This window comes from Triturus cristatus, chromosome 3_2 (genome assembly GCF_964204655.1).
Source record: "Triturus cristatus chromosome 3_2, aTriCri1.1, whole genome shotgun sequence".
In the NCBI taxonomy this organism is placed as follows: Eukaryota; Metazoa; Chordata; class Amphibia; order Caudata; family Salamandridae; genus Triturus; species Triturus cristatus.
This window is the reverse complement of record NC_140584.1, coordinates 308,429,606-308,446,408: the sequence shown is the minus strand read 5'-3', so window position 1 is coordinate 308,446,408 and position 16,803 is coordinate 308,429,606. Positions and strand designations below refer to the sequence as shown.

General features: G+C 43.1%; 1 protein-coding gene across 5 annotated transcripts in view; it reads left to right on the top strand.

Moving 5' to 3' along the window:
• DHDDS (dehydrodolichyl diphosphate synthase subunit) overlaps positions 1-15,791 on the top strand; it is a 158,183-nt gene extending 142,392 nt beyond the window's left edge. For all 5 annotated transcript variants that reach the window (XM_085647736.1, XM_085647738.1, XM_085647737.1 and 2 more), the window contains exons 7-9: positions 9,319-9,433; positions 11,703-11,810; positions 14,388-15,791. In XM_085647736.1, coding sequence (XP_085503862.1) covers positions 9,319-9,433; positions 11,703-11,810; positions 14,388-14,627 — 463 coding nt within the window. In that variant the 3' untranslated portion in view covers positions 14,628-15,791. The remainder of the gene's footprint in view (positions 1-9,318; positions 9,434-11,702; positions 11,811-14,387) is intronic.
• Positions 15,792-16,803: the final 1,012 nt, after the last annotated feature.

The following is a 16,803-nucleotide window of genomic DNA, read 5'->3' as shown; positions in this document are numbered from 1 at the left end:
TAATCCTGGTAGCTCCAACATGGGCATGTCAACCCTGGTTCACAACCCTGTTGGAGCTTTCTCTGGTACCGTATTAAAAATTTACATTTAACTCCCAGTCTCCTCACACAGAGCCATGGAGAAATCAAACACCCAGATCCCAAACAATTGAACCTCGCGATCTGATCCTGAAGTCATACAGTCTGGTGGAAGGTTCAGATAGCCAAACTCTATGAACATTATTAAGGAGGCCAGGAAGCCTACCACAGAGCTTGCTACGCAGCCAAATGGAAGCGATTTTGTTATCTATTGCAATAACAATAACATCAACCCTCTTGATGCTTCTATACAGAACATTATCTGCTACTTGTTACATTTGCAGCAGTCATCTTTGGCCTATACATCCATCAGACTGCATCTAGCTGCAATTGCAGCCTATCTTCAAAATAGGCAACATGTATCACTCTTTAGAGTGCCTGTAATCAAAGCATTTATGGAAGGACTGAAAAGAGTTATACCACCAAGACTTCCACCTGCCCCAGTGTGGAATCTTAATATGGTCCTCACAAGGTTAATGGGCCCACAGTTTGCAATGAGGAAAGCTGTTTTCCAAGTGAGGAACTGTAGTTCACATTTGTGCATGGGTTCAATCACTTCATTAAGGAGAGTGGGTGAACTTCAGGTATTAACCATAGAAGAACCTTTTTTCCAGCTACACAAAGATAAAGTGGTTCTTCGTACCAATCCAAAATTCCTACCTAAGGTAGTATCTGCATTTCACATAAATCAGTCTGTTGAATTACCTGTTTTCTTCCCTCAACCTGACTCTGTTGCAGAACGAGCTCTAAACACCTTAGATGTTAGAAGAGCACTGTTGTATTACACCGAAAGAACAAAATCTTTTTGTAAGACCAAAAAACTTTTTGTCGCTTTTGCACCACCTCACAAGGGCAATCATATATCCAAATCAGGTATTGCTAGGTGGATCATTAAATGTATTCAGATTTGCTATGCAAAAGAACTCTAACGGTACCCCTAGAGCACATTCCATTCGTAAGCTAGGAGCCCTATTACTGACATATGCAAAGTTGCAACATGGTCCACACCACACACATTCACCAAGCACTATTGTGTAGATGTGTTAGCCAGACAACAAGGGAATGTGGGCCAAGCAGTACTTAAAACGCTATTTCAGACAACTCCAACAGTTACAGGATAGCCACCGCTTAGGGGAGACTGCTGTATAGTATATGCATGTGATCTACAGCTCGCGTGCCTCGAACGGAAAATGCTACTTACCCAGTATGCATCTGTTCATGGCATGTAGAGCTGTAGAATCTCATGCGCCCACCCATCTCCCTGGGTACCTGTAACTGCTGTAGTTCTCTTGTCATTATACACTATCACCTAAAAGAGGAGTCCCCCACATCGTGACTTTGGGGGGGGGGTTTATCAATAGAAAGCTGTTTTTTGCTTTTTTGGGGGGGGAAGATGTAGTCCTTTACTTAGTTATAATGGTGGATTGGGTCAGAGAAGACTCCTTTCTGTACCAGTGGGTGCTTCTGAATGTCTACATTTTGATGTTTGCACCTGCCTTTAGTTCGATGATGTAGTGTGCAGAACAGTACATTAAAAATCACATTAATAGCTGCCCGAGGGCGGTGATTGGCTGCCACTTGATTCTGATATAGCACCTCGATTTGTGTATTTTCCATTGAGCAGTATCATTGATCATGTCTACAGAATGATTGGGCTTGTCTTCAGCCTGTCTCCCATACAAGGATCCTCTCTGTTGGCATCAATTGATTTTGAGTTTGAGCTTATTTAGAGTTTGGCATAGTTCTGTGTGCCCGATTTAGAGTGTATACATAGTCTACACATGGGTATATACTCTTAATAAGGCAGATGGGGCATCCACCAATTTTTGGCAGATGTCCTGCCTCCGATGAACGCTAAATAATCCCATTAATTTCAACAGTTGCACATGAAAGAAATTAAATAATACATTTGTAAGGGTGTGACAGTGAATCCTCTAACACTAGCATGCCAAATTTGAGGTCAAATGCCTGCCAGGTCCCTCAATATAAATAAGACTGATGGTTTTATACTTCTGTGTTTTTAATGTATAAACTGGATAAAGATTACTGGAATTGAGTGATGGTTAAAACATACGTTTTAATAGCTATATGGATTGTTCGATCTGGCACCATTCACATCCCTTCTAGCTTGCGGGACCCATGTTTAAAAGGCATCTGTAGATATAAGATTTCTTGGAAGGGGTTGGAGGGGTAGTGCCCTGTAAGGAAATGCCTCTATTTGTAAGGCCACCCCAAGTTTTTCAACTGATTCTGCTGAGGCCTGCTAACCAGACCTCAGTGCCCTGACCCTAAAGTCTATGTTGAAGTGGCTGTGCCCAATTGGAAAGGGCTAACTTCCCTGCAAGTGCCTAATAAATGGCCCCATGGTACCCAGGGCATGTAAGTTAGAGGGGTACCCTAAGACTTGCTGAAGTGGTTGTGCACCCTGGAGGTCCCTGAAGTAAAACAAGTCCCCCAGTCTGTCACTGTAGGCTGGCAGAGGAGTCGTACACTACTGGTCGGACTTTGCTAGTAAAAGCAGTGGCACAGACACTACATCCCCTGTACATCTGTGTAAGTCACTGTAGGTAGCTAGAATTTTGTTGCCGTTGTTTCCCCCCCCCCACACACACACACACACTTTTTACACCAGTTTTTACTACTAGATGCTGGTTTTCAGATCTGACAGTGCATGGAGGCCTGCTAACCAGACCTCATGCCAGTGCTCAATTGTAACCCAATTGGCATGAACTTTAGCACCCCTGTACGTCTCTAGTACATGGTACCTAGGGCATGGGTACTAAAGAGTTTCCCTAAGGGCTGCAGCTTGTTTTATATCACCCTAATGGTGTCACACACACAAATAGCATGCAGACTGCCATTGCTGACTTTGTGCCAAAGTGCAAACAATGAGTGAAAACACGACATCACACACTTGCTGTGTGCCATGCCAAAGTCACTGCATGTAATATATGTAAGTCACCCCTATAGCAGGCCTTATAGCCCTAAGGCAGGGTGCATTATATTACATGTGAGGGCAAATCTGCATGAGCAATATGCCCCTGTGCTGTCTAGTTCAATTACTAGATAGTCCAAGTGAACAGGGAAGCCATCTTAAGTATATGTTCTGGGCACTGGTCATTTCGAGTTCCCCAGCTACATGATGGCTACACTGAAACCTGTTGTGTTTGGTATCAAACATCTTGTCTTAATAAAGCTGTACTGATGCCAGTAGTGGATTTATTAGGGTAATGCACCCAGAGGGTACCTTAGAGGTGCCGCCTGAAAACCTACCAACCTCTTAGTGTGCTGGCTGACTGGTACCTTCCAGCCTGCCGCCACAAACGCGTTTCTGACCCCCTGGAGGTGAAAGCCTGTGATCCCAGAGGTCAGAAACCATGCCTGCCCTGGCAGGAGGTGTTTACACCTTCTCCAGCAGGATGGCCTGCATACCAAGGCCAGAGTCTTCAAAGCCTCTGCCACCTTTGATAAGCGACCCTGGCTTCCGCAGACCTGGGAGATGCCATCTCCTGAGGCCCATCTGGCCCCAGGACAGGCAGGAAATTAGATATGCAAGTAGTCGTGTTGCACCATGAGGCTAGTCACACCCCTAAGGTGGGCTGCCTGATGTGCTCCACGGAGGAACAATTCCAACATCTTGATTTTGGTGGAATTCGGAACACTGGGACAGGGTTATGCTCATTTCCAAAGGAAGTGGTTATATAGGGGGTGTAGTGGCCCCAAGGGTAAGTAGCCCATTGTCGACTACCCTTCACGGAACGTCTCTAAGTTCAGTATTTAGGTGGCTCCCTAACACCAGGAACTCAGATTCACCTGACAAAAGACTCACTGAGAACTGTGAACTATCGGTGGACTTTGGCGCCAAACCCGGCCTGCCTGTTCCCGTCCTGGCAATCGCAACAATCTGATTCTTACTGCAGCTGTGCATCCTCCAAAAGCCTCAGAGGGCAGCCAGCACGTCGCCAAGCTGTCCGCTTCTCCTTTGAAGTGGAGGAGCCACTTTCCTCCAACCTACAGGCACTGACCACAGCTTCTGGTTCACCAAACTGCTGATAGGCGGGTTCAGCGATGCAGCAGCTGCCCCAGAGGAGGTCACTGTGCTCAGAGGTCATATTCGGCTCCCCACCAAGTTTGGAGACGCCAGGACCCCTAGGAGCAGCTTCTGCACCAATGCCCAGCGTACTGAACCCTTGCACCAATCAATACTTTTTTGAAGTCCAATCTGGATTCAAACACCACAGAGATTGACCAGCTGATGAGGGACATCTGCATCGCAGAGGCCAACACTGAGAGTGGCCAAGTGTCCTGTTTTGTCCCCCTCTGCAGGACTCGCCGAGAACTGTGAGTGCCTTTGCTACATGGGCCCATTCAACCAAAAATCCTCTGCACCTGAGCTCCCCAGCCCAGGTCCACCAACTCCGGCTGTGCCCCCCTGCTCCCAGGGCCCTCACGAACTAAGCCCCCTGTTGGGAGCTCCCAGACTTGTCCCCCTCTGCAGCCTGTTTCTAGGTGCCCCCCCCCTTCTTTGCCCATGGTGTAGCATGCAAAGCTACCAGCCTGTCCAGCACCTTTGCACCTGGACACTCCGGGGCAGGTAAACTCGAACTGGTGGTGGATCCTTTGACCTTGACCCTCTCGTACCTTAAGTCCTAAAGGCCCCCCACCCCCGAAATACGATTGCAATTACCTGTATGCAGTATATTTTCCTTTCCCATAGGAAAGCACTACTACGTAAAAAAAAGCATTTGTGACCTTTTTTACTTACCTGTAAAAATTGATAACTTAAAGTACTCCCCCAATTACAAAGTTCTTGGTGTTAAAAAATATTTTAAAATACCCTTTATTTTTCTAAATAGGTCTCTAGTTTCTTCTTGTGTGTCTCATTTATTGACTGTGTGTTCAACAAATGCTTAACACTACCCTCGGATAAGTCTAAACGGCTCACCCGAACAACCCCAAAAGAGAACATGCAGGTTTATGAATTTAAGCCCTGTAAGCCAATAAGGGTCGTCTGTACTTTCTACATAGTGTGCCTCATTTTGGTACACTACATAAAGAGCCAGCTTCCTACAGTTACCCATCTGGCAGGCCTACCAAGCCCTAAGGCAGGGTGCAACGTATGATGCAGGCTGGACATGTAGTTTACATGTCCTGACAGTAAATACGCGAAAACACAGTTTTTACTGTGTAGAGACTTGTTCGCCCAACTGGCAAGTACAGGATTACATGCTTCCCCTCAGCTGTGCTCACTCCTGAACATTGCAACCAATTGTGCACTCCAAGGTATCAAATAACTAGTTACGTTAAGCCCAACTTGTATCTCAAATCGAAATTAATGTAACTTGTGAAGTGTGCAGCTTTTGCAAAGCTGCCACTTTGATACCTTTAAAACTCCTGTGCTTTACCGGGTGCACGTGGAAAGGTTGTTCCCCCAAGACGGCTTTCTGTCCTCCTGAAGAGACGTGCCAACAACTCTCTGGAAGGAGAATGAAGAGGGATTTCAGGCTAGGGAGGTGTTAGTCCCAAAAGGCAGGCTTCAAAGGGGAGGCTGCCTTTGAAGGGCAGATGTGTCACACTAGGAAGGAGGGCTGGTCCATTTTTTAGGCAGACAGGCTGGCACGGGAGCAGAGAGGAAAGCAGTTGTTAAACCAGTTTCTCTAGGGGCGTATAGCCCTGTGGTAGCCACACCCCAGGGATGGGCTAGGGCTGACTGGACACAGAGAGAGGGGTCTTGCCATCTTGAGAGAGGGCAGAATGGTGCATCCTGGGATACCCAGATGCCACTCTTCACAGTAAGTTGTCACCAGGTGGGAGGCAGTTATAAACCGAGTGGCCCCACTATCCAAGATACAGGGTACCATATACAATAAATGTATCAAAAGAAAATTTCTCCTGGATCACGACATCAAGAATAATCCACACTCCATCATTCAAAAGGCGTTTAAATATCCTCAGTTAACTATTAAACCAGGACCCAAAAATCAATTATAAAGAATCTATAGTATGTATCAAAAGCACATTTATTTAAAAAACAATTTGGATCATGTAAAACACAATTCATAAACACAATAATTTTTCAAAAGTTAAAAACAATCCAATAATTGATCTCACATGCAAGAAATTTTAAGTTCAATAAACATAAAAACGAGGCTTTCGAAAAGGGGGCCTAAGTGATGAAAATTTCCAATGGCAAATCTAAATGTGCATTAAAAATTGTGAAGCTATAGATTGGAAGGATACTTCCGGAGGAGAGGGGGCAATTATGTGAGGATTCACTTGTGGTGTTTGGGTTGGTTTCACGTTAAATATAATGATTAACTCATCCAACAAGTTATTGTTACGGGGAAGCTTTTAACTGGTTGGTTGATGGTGCTGTTTATATGGAGCCATACTCTAACCTGAAGCATGGCTGTGTGCAGAATGTAGGAAATTGAAAATGTCCCAAAATACTGTCAAACATGTATGAGTGATTTGATAAAATGTACTTTTTTAAGCTACAAAACTTTGCAATTCATGCCACTATCATCCCACCAGATGGAGGCGGCTGTGATGTCTTATTGGCTTTTTTTATGGTCGCAAGCTTGGCCACCATTATGGGAGGATTCCTGGTCTCAAGTTAATAGTGTGCCTTGTGGTACTGTCACACATGTGCTTGATTTGCATTTCACACAGGTGGGCAGAATTAAGCATGACAGAGTACCATCTTGCTGGGTCAACCTAGTGCCATGTAATCCCCCTGGGTACATCACATAATGGCAGAGTGCCAAAAGATATGAAACACACCACATTTTCTTCTTATACGTACAGATATGTCCAAATTACCTACTCGCTGCCACAGCTCAGACCTCTGTGTTGTATCTGACACTAATCGGTCATAGTTGAACAAACTGGAATAAATCACAGGTTGTTACCGGGTGGTTATGTCCATTTCTGTGGCTCTTCAAAGCAGGGTAACTAAGTATTGCTGTTGCATCTAATGCTGCTCAGGAATTTATAGTGCGATTAGGTTTGGGAGCAGCTATGTTCTGTGATAATTATTACCTCTTAGGACAAGGTTCTGCTGTTTTTTAGAAGAAAATATGCATTTTAATTCATGACTTTAAAAACAGTAAATGAATACATCAAAGTACACAGTATTCACATAAATGTGTCAGGTATCCTAAATTGCAAGTAGTGACTGAAAGGAAGTAGCAATCACAGTTTTCAAAATACAATAAGAACCTGTTACGAGTATACATTAGAAAGAAGAAAGGTGAAACATAAAAAAAAGTCTGATTTTCAAAATTGTGTGAGATAGCCTTGTAGGTGGACTATTTCCCCTCACTGCTTGGATTGACCTATTCACTTTCCAGCATGATTAATACTAATCCCAAATCTAAGTAACTCGTTACACTATTTAGTATTAGTGAGCTCGCTCAAGTAGTTACAGGATCCTGCAAAACCCACTTGAGGGAGAGCCATTTCAGTGATCCTTTGCCCAATAAATATACCGTGTCCTTAAAAGTAATTGTAAAGTTGATTGGATGCCGGAAGGTTTTTTGGCATGGTACCCAACAAGTGTCAAAAAGGCACATCACCCGAAATTAAGACAAAAGTTATTCCGGGTATATTTCTGAAGAGTCGACTGAAGAGATCCCATCAACACAGACTCGAATGTTTGAAATTTTTAGATTAAGTTTGGACAAGCCCTTGAAAAGACCGAATTCAGCAAATTTCACTAATGATAAAATTGTCTGGACCATAAAGCTCAATGGGCAGTCCATGTATAATTTCTGGCACTTCCTCTCAAACACGTTAAACAGAGATTTTTGAGCTAGCCCGACTATCATTCTGTATAAGGCTAATGAAATTACTTTACTTTTAAGTGCTTTACAAATGGTTTGATGATAACCCTCATGCTGTCTGTTAAAACAGTGGAATGAATTAGCCCAATATATTCATAGCCAGTGGCAACTACAACTTGATGCCTGCGACCCTCCAACACTCCCAATGTAATAAAACCTTAGTTTTTCCATGTTTATAGTTAACTAGTTTGATATATCGTAGTCCAATTAGGCATTAATGTAGCGTGAAGTACTGTACTGGTAAAGTAATTTTCTTATATGGCAGTTGCCAACGTAGTAGAAAAACCTTGTTCTGCAAATTTGGCAAAAAATAGTTACATAAACTTGGGACCAAAACATTTTCCTGTTTTAGCCGATTACTGAACTTGAATCTAACACTGAGGTGCCCTACACCACTTACTTGAACTTCAACAGTTACTAAATTGTAAGCGCTGGGTGACTGAAAATAGCCTGCTGGCATATCGGTCACCTTTAACTTTGCCCATATCACCTCTTGTTCTCCCACATCAAATATGGTGCTCAAGTTCACAAAGCAGAACACAAAGGAACTGATGTATAATCTCTTTTTGCATGTATTTGTGTAGCACTTTACTGTCATTTGTATAGTCCTGCTGCACTTTCAGAATCTGAGTGGCTTTCACCTTCTGGAGTGATACTACCAGAGTCAAAGTGATCTTTTGACATTTGGTTATTTTTCAAATGTTCAGATGAGTTTCAGTCTGTGTAGGAAATTATGTGCATGGATTTGTTTGCTTTTGGTACATTGCCTTTCATTTTATCGTGCTGGGATATATAGGTTTCCATTCAGCCGATTTGTTAGTTTCCAGGCATCTTTGCAATATCACTAAGCATTCAGACTCCAAACTCAAATGCAATATTACTCCATAAATAATGTAGATCAATTGTCCATGTTTCATTGAAACAGCAGAAGAGTCCTATTTGCAGTTTGTATTAAATTCTTTATTCTTCATTTTCGCATTAAATTGTTTTGATATTATTAACCATAGCCAACACGTTTCGTTCCCCATGGGACATTTGGAGGGCTCCTCCTATTGTATTTGTTGTCAAACAATGTTTTATTTTTATTTTCCAAAGGTGAATTAGTATGTGCATGCTACGCGCATTCTGCATAGGCACCATTTGGATACAGACCGTATTTGAGACTATACCCGATTACTAATTCACCTTTGGAGGATAAAAAAAACATTGTTTTGACCTCAAATACAATTGGAAGGAACCCTGAAGAAGTCCCAAGAGGAACATTGGCTCTCCCTCTCTAAACTGTCTGATTTCTTAGATCATCTCTGGCTGTCTCTGAGCATTTATCCTGTTGTTTCTCTTGCTTTCTTCATGCACTGACAAGATAAATGTGCACCGTCTCTGGTTCTCTGTTTTAGTGATGTTTCGGAATCTCTACTGGATAAGTGTCTCTACACCAGTAACTCCCCAAATCCTGACCTTTTGATCCGTACTTCGGGCGAGGTTCGCCTGAGCGACTTTGTTCTGTGGCAGGTATGCTGTGACGTCTTGCAACGGGGAGGTGGTGTCTCGTCATTATTGTTTTTGATTATCTTTAACTTGTCTAGCTCACAGATCAGATTTCTGGTAAAGAGCCTAGGCCTGCTGAATAGGCTGATGTGTGATCTCCATGCTTGAATTAATCTGAACCACTGATAATTACTTTATTCCTCTGCGAGATGCCCACCATGATACGGGTAGGCTCAGACATGGGTCCTGTGGTATTCAGTACTGTGGGTACATTGAGGCTAAGTAAGTACAAAACACATCTGCGGATGCTGGTGGCCTGAACATATTTGTGCATGGTTGGTTCTCTTCTATAATGGCAAAGCATTAAAAGAAAATGGAAAGTATCTGTGGCTAACTGTAATAAAGCATCCCCTTCATCTTTTTCTCTTGTTAAAACTGGGCCAGCTAGAGAGGGAGTCAGCGAGTTGAGGTCAACTGTTGAGGATGTTCCCGAAAAAGAAGCCATTTCGGGATAATGTATCATTGAAGACAAGGCACCTGGAGAAAGCTGGATAAAAATGAGAGCCCCCGAAAGTGCTCGTATTGAACAGGGTTTTACCTTCCTCAAGGATGCCAGTCATGGCTTGACTCACGCACAGGTTGTCCTTGAATGGGATACATCTAGGGAACGTCATTTGCCCTCATTTAGGAACCCTGTGGGGGGTCACTTATTGAGGACGCATTTCAAAACTGGCTTCCACTAAAGATGCCATTAAAGACTGAACACCAAAAGAGTAATATAGACAAGGGTGCCTTAGACGTACAGGATAGGACAACTGTGGGTGAGGTCGTGAAGAGTTGGAGACCTCTTTGACGCTCAAGCATCAAGAGGGAAGCCAAAATGAATCTTGGACACACTAATGATGGGACAGGGACCTCTTTGGAGTTGTCCACCAGAGTATGTCAAGAAGTTAAAAATTACATCCTCTGGGATTAATTTATCTTGGACGGAAGAAGGGGCCGCCAATTTGGTTACTTAGGAAGAGCAAAGTATAATATGCTCTGATTTAAAAAGGAACTGATGAAATCCGTATGAGGAACAGACCCCGTATAGGAGAAGCATTCTCGGACACCAACTTTAAACAACAAGCGCATACTTGGAACATTAGCGGGGACACTTCACTATTGTTTTTAGCTAGCCCAGAATAAGAAAGATGCGAATGATGGAATCCTAAAAGGTGGGACGGGTCTATCGCACAGTAATAGGCTCATCCAGGAGAATCCTACCAATTAAGAAAATACCATGCCTCATGGATAGATGGAAGAGCATAGCAATTTATATCAAGTACATTACAGAGTGAAACACCCTTCACCTGCCTATCAATTTTTAAAGGACGGGAGTACATAATATTACGGTCTTGATAAAGAAGGTGGAATAAGATAAAGCCATTGAAATGCGTCGACGCCACAAATCCATCTATACGAACATCACCTTAGATATTGATGATCTACAAGGCATCAGGATGTTTGTGTATAAGTTTAATCGTGGATTATGGCGATTTATTTCAAAGATTACGGTCTGTTTTAACTCTCGTGTCATGATCTGTTGAAGTATTGTGAATGTGATCAATTGTTTTTAGATTTTTACATATTTTTCATGATGATTCTATGGATATAAATGGTTTTAACTTGAAACAAATTCTTTCTTTTTTTTTTTTAAATCTTGTATAAAATAATAATTGGTTTTAATAAATTACAATCATTACTTCATGAACAATAGGTGTTTGTGCCAAAACATTGTAGCCACCTTTTAAGCGCTGACCTTGGAGTGGATGAGTGTAGTTGGGGTTTGGTGTATGAAGAAAGTGCAAATAAAAAGATATAATAAATTAATCCCAGAGGACGTAATTTTTAACTTCTTCTCTTAACCCTAGTCCTTTGGGTGTCCAAGGGTTCCCCTCTGTTTTTGAAAGACACCAGAGTATTGCACCCATAGAGGGTATTAAGTATTCCCAGTAGTGTAAGAGTTGCACAGGGAGATCAGGTGATTTGTCTTTTGGGATACAAGATTAAGGTGTGTATTCTAAACTCTCTCTCAAATAGGAGTGAAAGCGAGAGCCTTGTTGTGTGATCGTGGGGGACCCAAGGGTTGAAAGGAATGGCAGACATCTCACATATCCTTAAAGTGGAATTAGAAATTAAATGGGTCATTTTCTCCTTTAAAGTAAATAATTATCAGCTAATACAGTTTTTTGCTGTTGGGAGGAGCAGAAGTGCCATTTTCTTTTTCATACATTTACATTCTCACCCACAGACCTCTCACTCGTGCCTAGTTTTCCAGCCTGTCCTGTGGCCTGAATATTCCTTCTGGAATCTGTGTGAAGCTGTGCTCCAGTACCAGCTGAATCAAAGTGCGCTTGAGGTAACTACGATATGCATGTCTGTTTATGCAGGCATTGAACGGGTTTCCTCTTCTTCCCTTCCACCTTAACCTAACCCTGAAAACTGTGCATTAGCAGTTGGATATCGACTTTGGTTTCTGGGCTTTGGTAAGTTTTTGTTTGTCATGGTTTTGCAGCTCGCTGTCACTGCAAAGTAAATGACCGCTTATGCTGCATATTTGTGCTTTTTGAGTAGTTTCAGATTGACCACCCTTATGGAATAAGGAATATGTCACCTCAGACTTGCTTGGAAGTAAGAGGGGAAAACCGCATGATTCAGGGTCTACCACAGAGTGTTCATTCCATGCTGGCACCAAAGGTTTATTGTAGCTAGGAATATGAGGAGGAGGTTGCTTGAAGTGTGAACTGTGAAAGAATGGATGGTCCTTCTGCTATCTCATCATGAGATATTTCTGGGCCCCTTTTGTGACAAAATACCATTTTAAGATGTCCATGCCCAATGTCCTAATCACCTCTTGGCTCATGCATAAACCTCCCCTTCCCCCCTCCCCCATTTCCTCTAAAGGACTTCTGATGTCCAAGACTGCTCAAGCACCAAGGAGCTGGGTAGCAACCATGAGGCAACAGAAGAGGCCCATTAGATGTAGCAGCGGTGTGAGCAAAGGTCCACCATTAAAGAAAAGGTGCTTTTAAAGCTAGAAAGATATGACTGTGTAAGAATTTCTCTCTTGGATCCACTACAGTTAATGGGGAAATGCAGTAAGACATGAGAGCTAATAAAAGGAAACCCGTCTATGTCGTCTTCGACTCTACGTGAAGCGATATCCTCGTCAGAAGGAAGCTCAGATGCCCACAACAGTGACAAATAATCTAAATCTGATGATCTAGCATAAACTGAGCTTCATACTAATAAATATATACAGGCAACGTTTTGTTATGAACCCAGAGATGCCCTTTAGAATAAAGTACAGCCTTGGCACACAGGGGTGGTTGAGCGTAATTAGGCCACAGGAAATCAAAAAATTACCAAACTTCAATATAGCTGATGCAAGTTCCCAGGGATACAGTTAAGAATAAAGTAAGGGCTTGACTCCACTCCCAAGGCTATCCAAGTAATTAGGCCACAGAAAATAAAAACAATACAAAACGTCAACATATCTGGCTTGAGTTTGTCATTCCTTGGATTGCATCATCTTGGGCTGATCAGAAATGTAACTCTGCCTCAGTTTCAGGGCATAATAAAAGTCTGTCGGAACTATGATCATGTATTAAAAAAATGTCGATGTATACTTGGAACTGTATTGCTGGAGGGGTCCCCCAACAAGCTGAAAAGTACCTTGTGAAATCCCATTATCCCGGTGGTCCAATACGTATTGTATAGGATAAAGAATAGGGCTGCCACTGGTACTCTAGATCCAAGCATTGTAAAGCAGCTACATAATTTTCACGGCACGAATGTGCTTCCTAATAATTTCCGCCCAACGGTCTAATCACATAGTCGTCTTTGCTCCGGAGATCATTTTTCATTCTTACTCGGCTCTGAGGCGCCATTGATTAGCTAAAGGTCAAGCAGGATTCAAGGTTGGCTTGCTAACAGAATTATTTAGCTGAAAAACTCACCCTTAGAAGTCACTAGCCTCCAGAAGGCCCTTCAAAATTGGACTTCCATATCCTTGAAACATGGGCTTACCCAAAGAAGCTGTTAGACCCTTTACGTGAGAACTTGTTTGTTGCTATCCAAAAAGGCATTGAAAGTTAAGACTAAGGTGTATGAAAGTCCCCTTCACGTTTTTGATTCAGTTGTTCAGGAAGGACAAATTGGTAGACACTAACCTCAACAGAGCCTACAATGACTTTGGGGCATGGGGTGAATATATCTGATGCTGTCTTATTTTCTGTTTCCATTAATTCTCATTACCCTTCTCGTCAAATTTCCTTTTCATTAAAGTTGTGGTGATTTTATGCAGAGGGCAAGGAGGTTGATTGCACAATTAAAAATCATTGCCTCTAACCTCACTAGACGCTGTGCACCAAGCCTCAGACAATGAATAGCTTTGGCCATGAAGTTTAGATTCATATGGAACTCTGGGGGGTCAGAAGAACGTTTGGACCCTGGGGATAGGTGTCTGATATGGTGGTTCATGGATGTATGGCCTCCGAAGGATACACCCATATGACGGTCCGATAAACAACATTGTACGTCCTTATGAACTATACCAGTGTGTGATGCAAGAGAATGTATACATCCTGCAATTTGGTGGTTATTTGTAATTTAAATAACAAATAAAAGCAGTTGTTATGTATAGAGGGTGAATGTGTGACTTGACCTTGAAACCCACCCCTGGGATAGTGGCCATGGTACAGGAGGATATGAATTCACCCCCAGGAAATGCCAAACTAAACTTCCTGTGGAGGCTAGTGACGTTTTGGGAACCCTCTTTGAGGGCCAATTTGGCAGACAGCACAACACCTAAATGCATGCTAAGATCTCCATACAGAGTTACGTGAAGTATTGATTTGTATCCCTTTACTCTGTCTCTGTTCTTGCATTGAGGTGCACAAGCAGCTGATCTCTACCTTTTTTGTGTTCTTTTCAGAAAGCCAGAGGCCTACACTTGGAGGAGACTACACGGCAGCAGTTGATGGCTGACCAGGCTGTGGTGGCAGAAAAGCTCCAGCAGGCTGCAACAATGATGCCCCATGCAGACCCTCAGCTCCGCAAAGTGTTGCTCCTGCAGCTCACCACGCAACGTGAAGAGAGGATACAGAACTTTCTGCAGGCACTGGAAGAAAAAAGATGTGACTTTTTCAGTGGCCTCTGCATGGTTCCAGCATAGCAAGATTGGTTGCACTGTGCCTTCCGGCCAGAGAGGACAGCTAACCTGCAGTTATTTGACTGGCCGCTCTGAAAGAGTTTAATGTACTGTACCATCTCCACTGGTGAAACTGGAGCACTCGTGCTATGGCAGAATCCGGGGAAGGAGTTCTAGGAAGCTGTCTGTGCACTCCCTCTTTAAATGGTGCACCCTTACTGCCACTGGAGGCCAGGCAATTGAGCTGTAACCGCATTGGACCATACCGCTACCCTCAGCTGAAGTAGTGGCTCCTCCGAGGCTATGAAAAGGCACCATGCCTACACCCAGGCAGTGCCATCACTTCTGAGGATATTCGTGTGAAGTGCACCCATTTTGGGGGGGTTGGGGGGGTATTTTATTTGTTAAGGAAAATGAGATGGCATCATTGATTGCTTTTGGGCTCTCCTCTTCCTCCTGCTTTAAGTGAGTAGAAAGAGCTGTTTGCCTCTGTGGCAGTGAGTGAAGGAACACATTCGGCCTGATGTTGGATGGCTCTGGGCTCTTCTAGACTGTAATTTAATGCCCCAAGGTAACCCTGGACTATAGTATGATAGGTTTAGACTCTAGTAGGTTGGCCCTGGGTTTACTGGTCTGCAGTACAAAAGGAAGGATTTGCCTGCATGGTGGTCTTGTGGCTTGAGATTCTTCTTGGCTGCAGTATGATGTGTGTGGCGCTTCCTGGCATGTTGCACAGTAGCTGTTGCTTCTCTTGGGAGTTAGATGTGGCAGCTATATATTCGTCTGGGTGTAGTATGGTTGCTCTGATTTCTCCTTGGGTGTAGTATGATAGCTCTGGGTTCTCCTGCTCTGTACACATCATGACTCCATCTCTTGCACATATGCCTAGGATATATCGGAGTGTGTGTGGGCTGTTTTACAATGGTTCAGGGCTCTCTTGAGTTGTAGTATCCTAGCAGGGGGGTGGGAACTCTCCTGAGGTGTAATGTGATGGCTTGTGGATCTACTATGTTAAAGTTTGGTTGCCTGGGGCTCTCCCATGCTGTAGTATGATGCCGCCGGTCTTGCCTTGACTTGAGGGCTAGTAGTGCAGGACTCTTTTGAACTGTGGAATCACGAAAGGCAATTACCTGACTGTAATAAGACTTTGGAGCTTTCTTAATTTGTAAAATAAATGATCTGAACTCACCTGGCTGTGATAAATGTTATTAAAGCTCTCTTGTGCTATGGTGTAATGCCTGAGGGCTCTCTGAGACTGTGGAACTTGTGTTGCCTCCCTTGCCCTCAATGCAATGGTTTGGCACTCTACCAGGCAGTATGAACTGGTCTCAAGGTTCTGCTGTCTATATTGCACTGGCTCCTGTCCCAGGCTGTCAAGTAATGGGACTGTAGAATGTCTCTAGGCCGGCATTTCCCAAAATGGGGGTCTGGACACACTGGTGGGTCACAAGCCGATTTTTGGAGGGTCGTGAAAATCCGATCTATAAGTAAGTAATATGTAAAATGATCAGCCCTGTTGTGCATTATTGCAGAAGTGCAGAACAATGTCCCTAATTCCAGTTTTACAACAAACTCTTGCAAGTACTTCCTAGCAAGACTCTGGGTGAGCCTTCCAGTATTTGTTGCTGCTGTCTTTTTACTTCATAAAGCCATTTCAACAAAAAATGAGGTCCTTGTACATGATCATACACAACATACCACTTGTGTATGACTTTCACTCATAGATCCGAACTTTGGATCTGGGGAACCAGATTAGAGTCCCGGTTTTGTCTCAACTTCTTTTGATTCTGGGCAAATCACTAAATCTTCCGTGCTTATAATAAAATTAATCTGACCTTGTGTAATGTAGTCTGTTTCTCATGTAAGGTGCTCCAATGTCCTTAAGCTGTGTTTGCGCTATATAAAACTACAAAATATGTGTAGAGTCCAGAATGAACAACTGGACCTCGTTTTAAAACAAAAATGGATGAGGACTTACCCCCAAGGGCTTGGTCTAGGTTTTGAGATTTTTAAACAATTGCTGTTAATACATTAAAAATCACCCCAGCCTCATGTCTAGTTAAATAGGTGGCTTGAGAAAGTTTGTTGTTCTAAAAATCTGGTCGTAGTTCTAAAATGTTTGATAAGCTCTGCTCTAGGCTCTCATGGCTCTAGTACAATAACTCGGAGCTCCTCTGTGGTAAAATTATAAACAATGGTC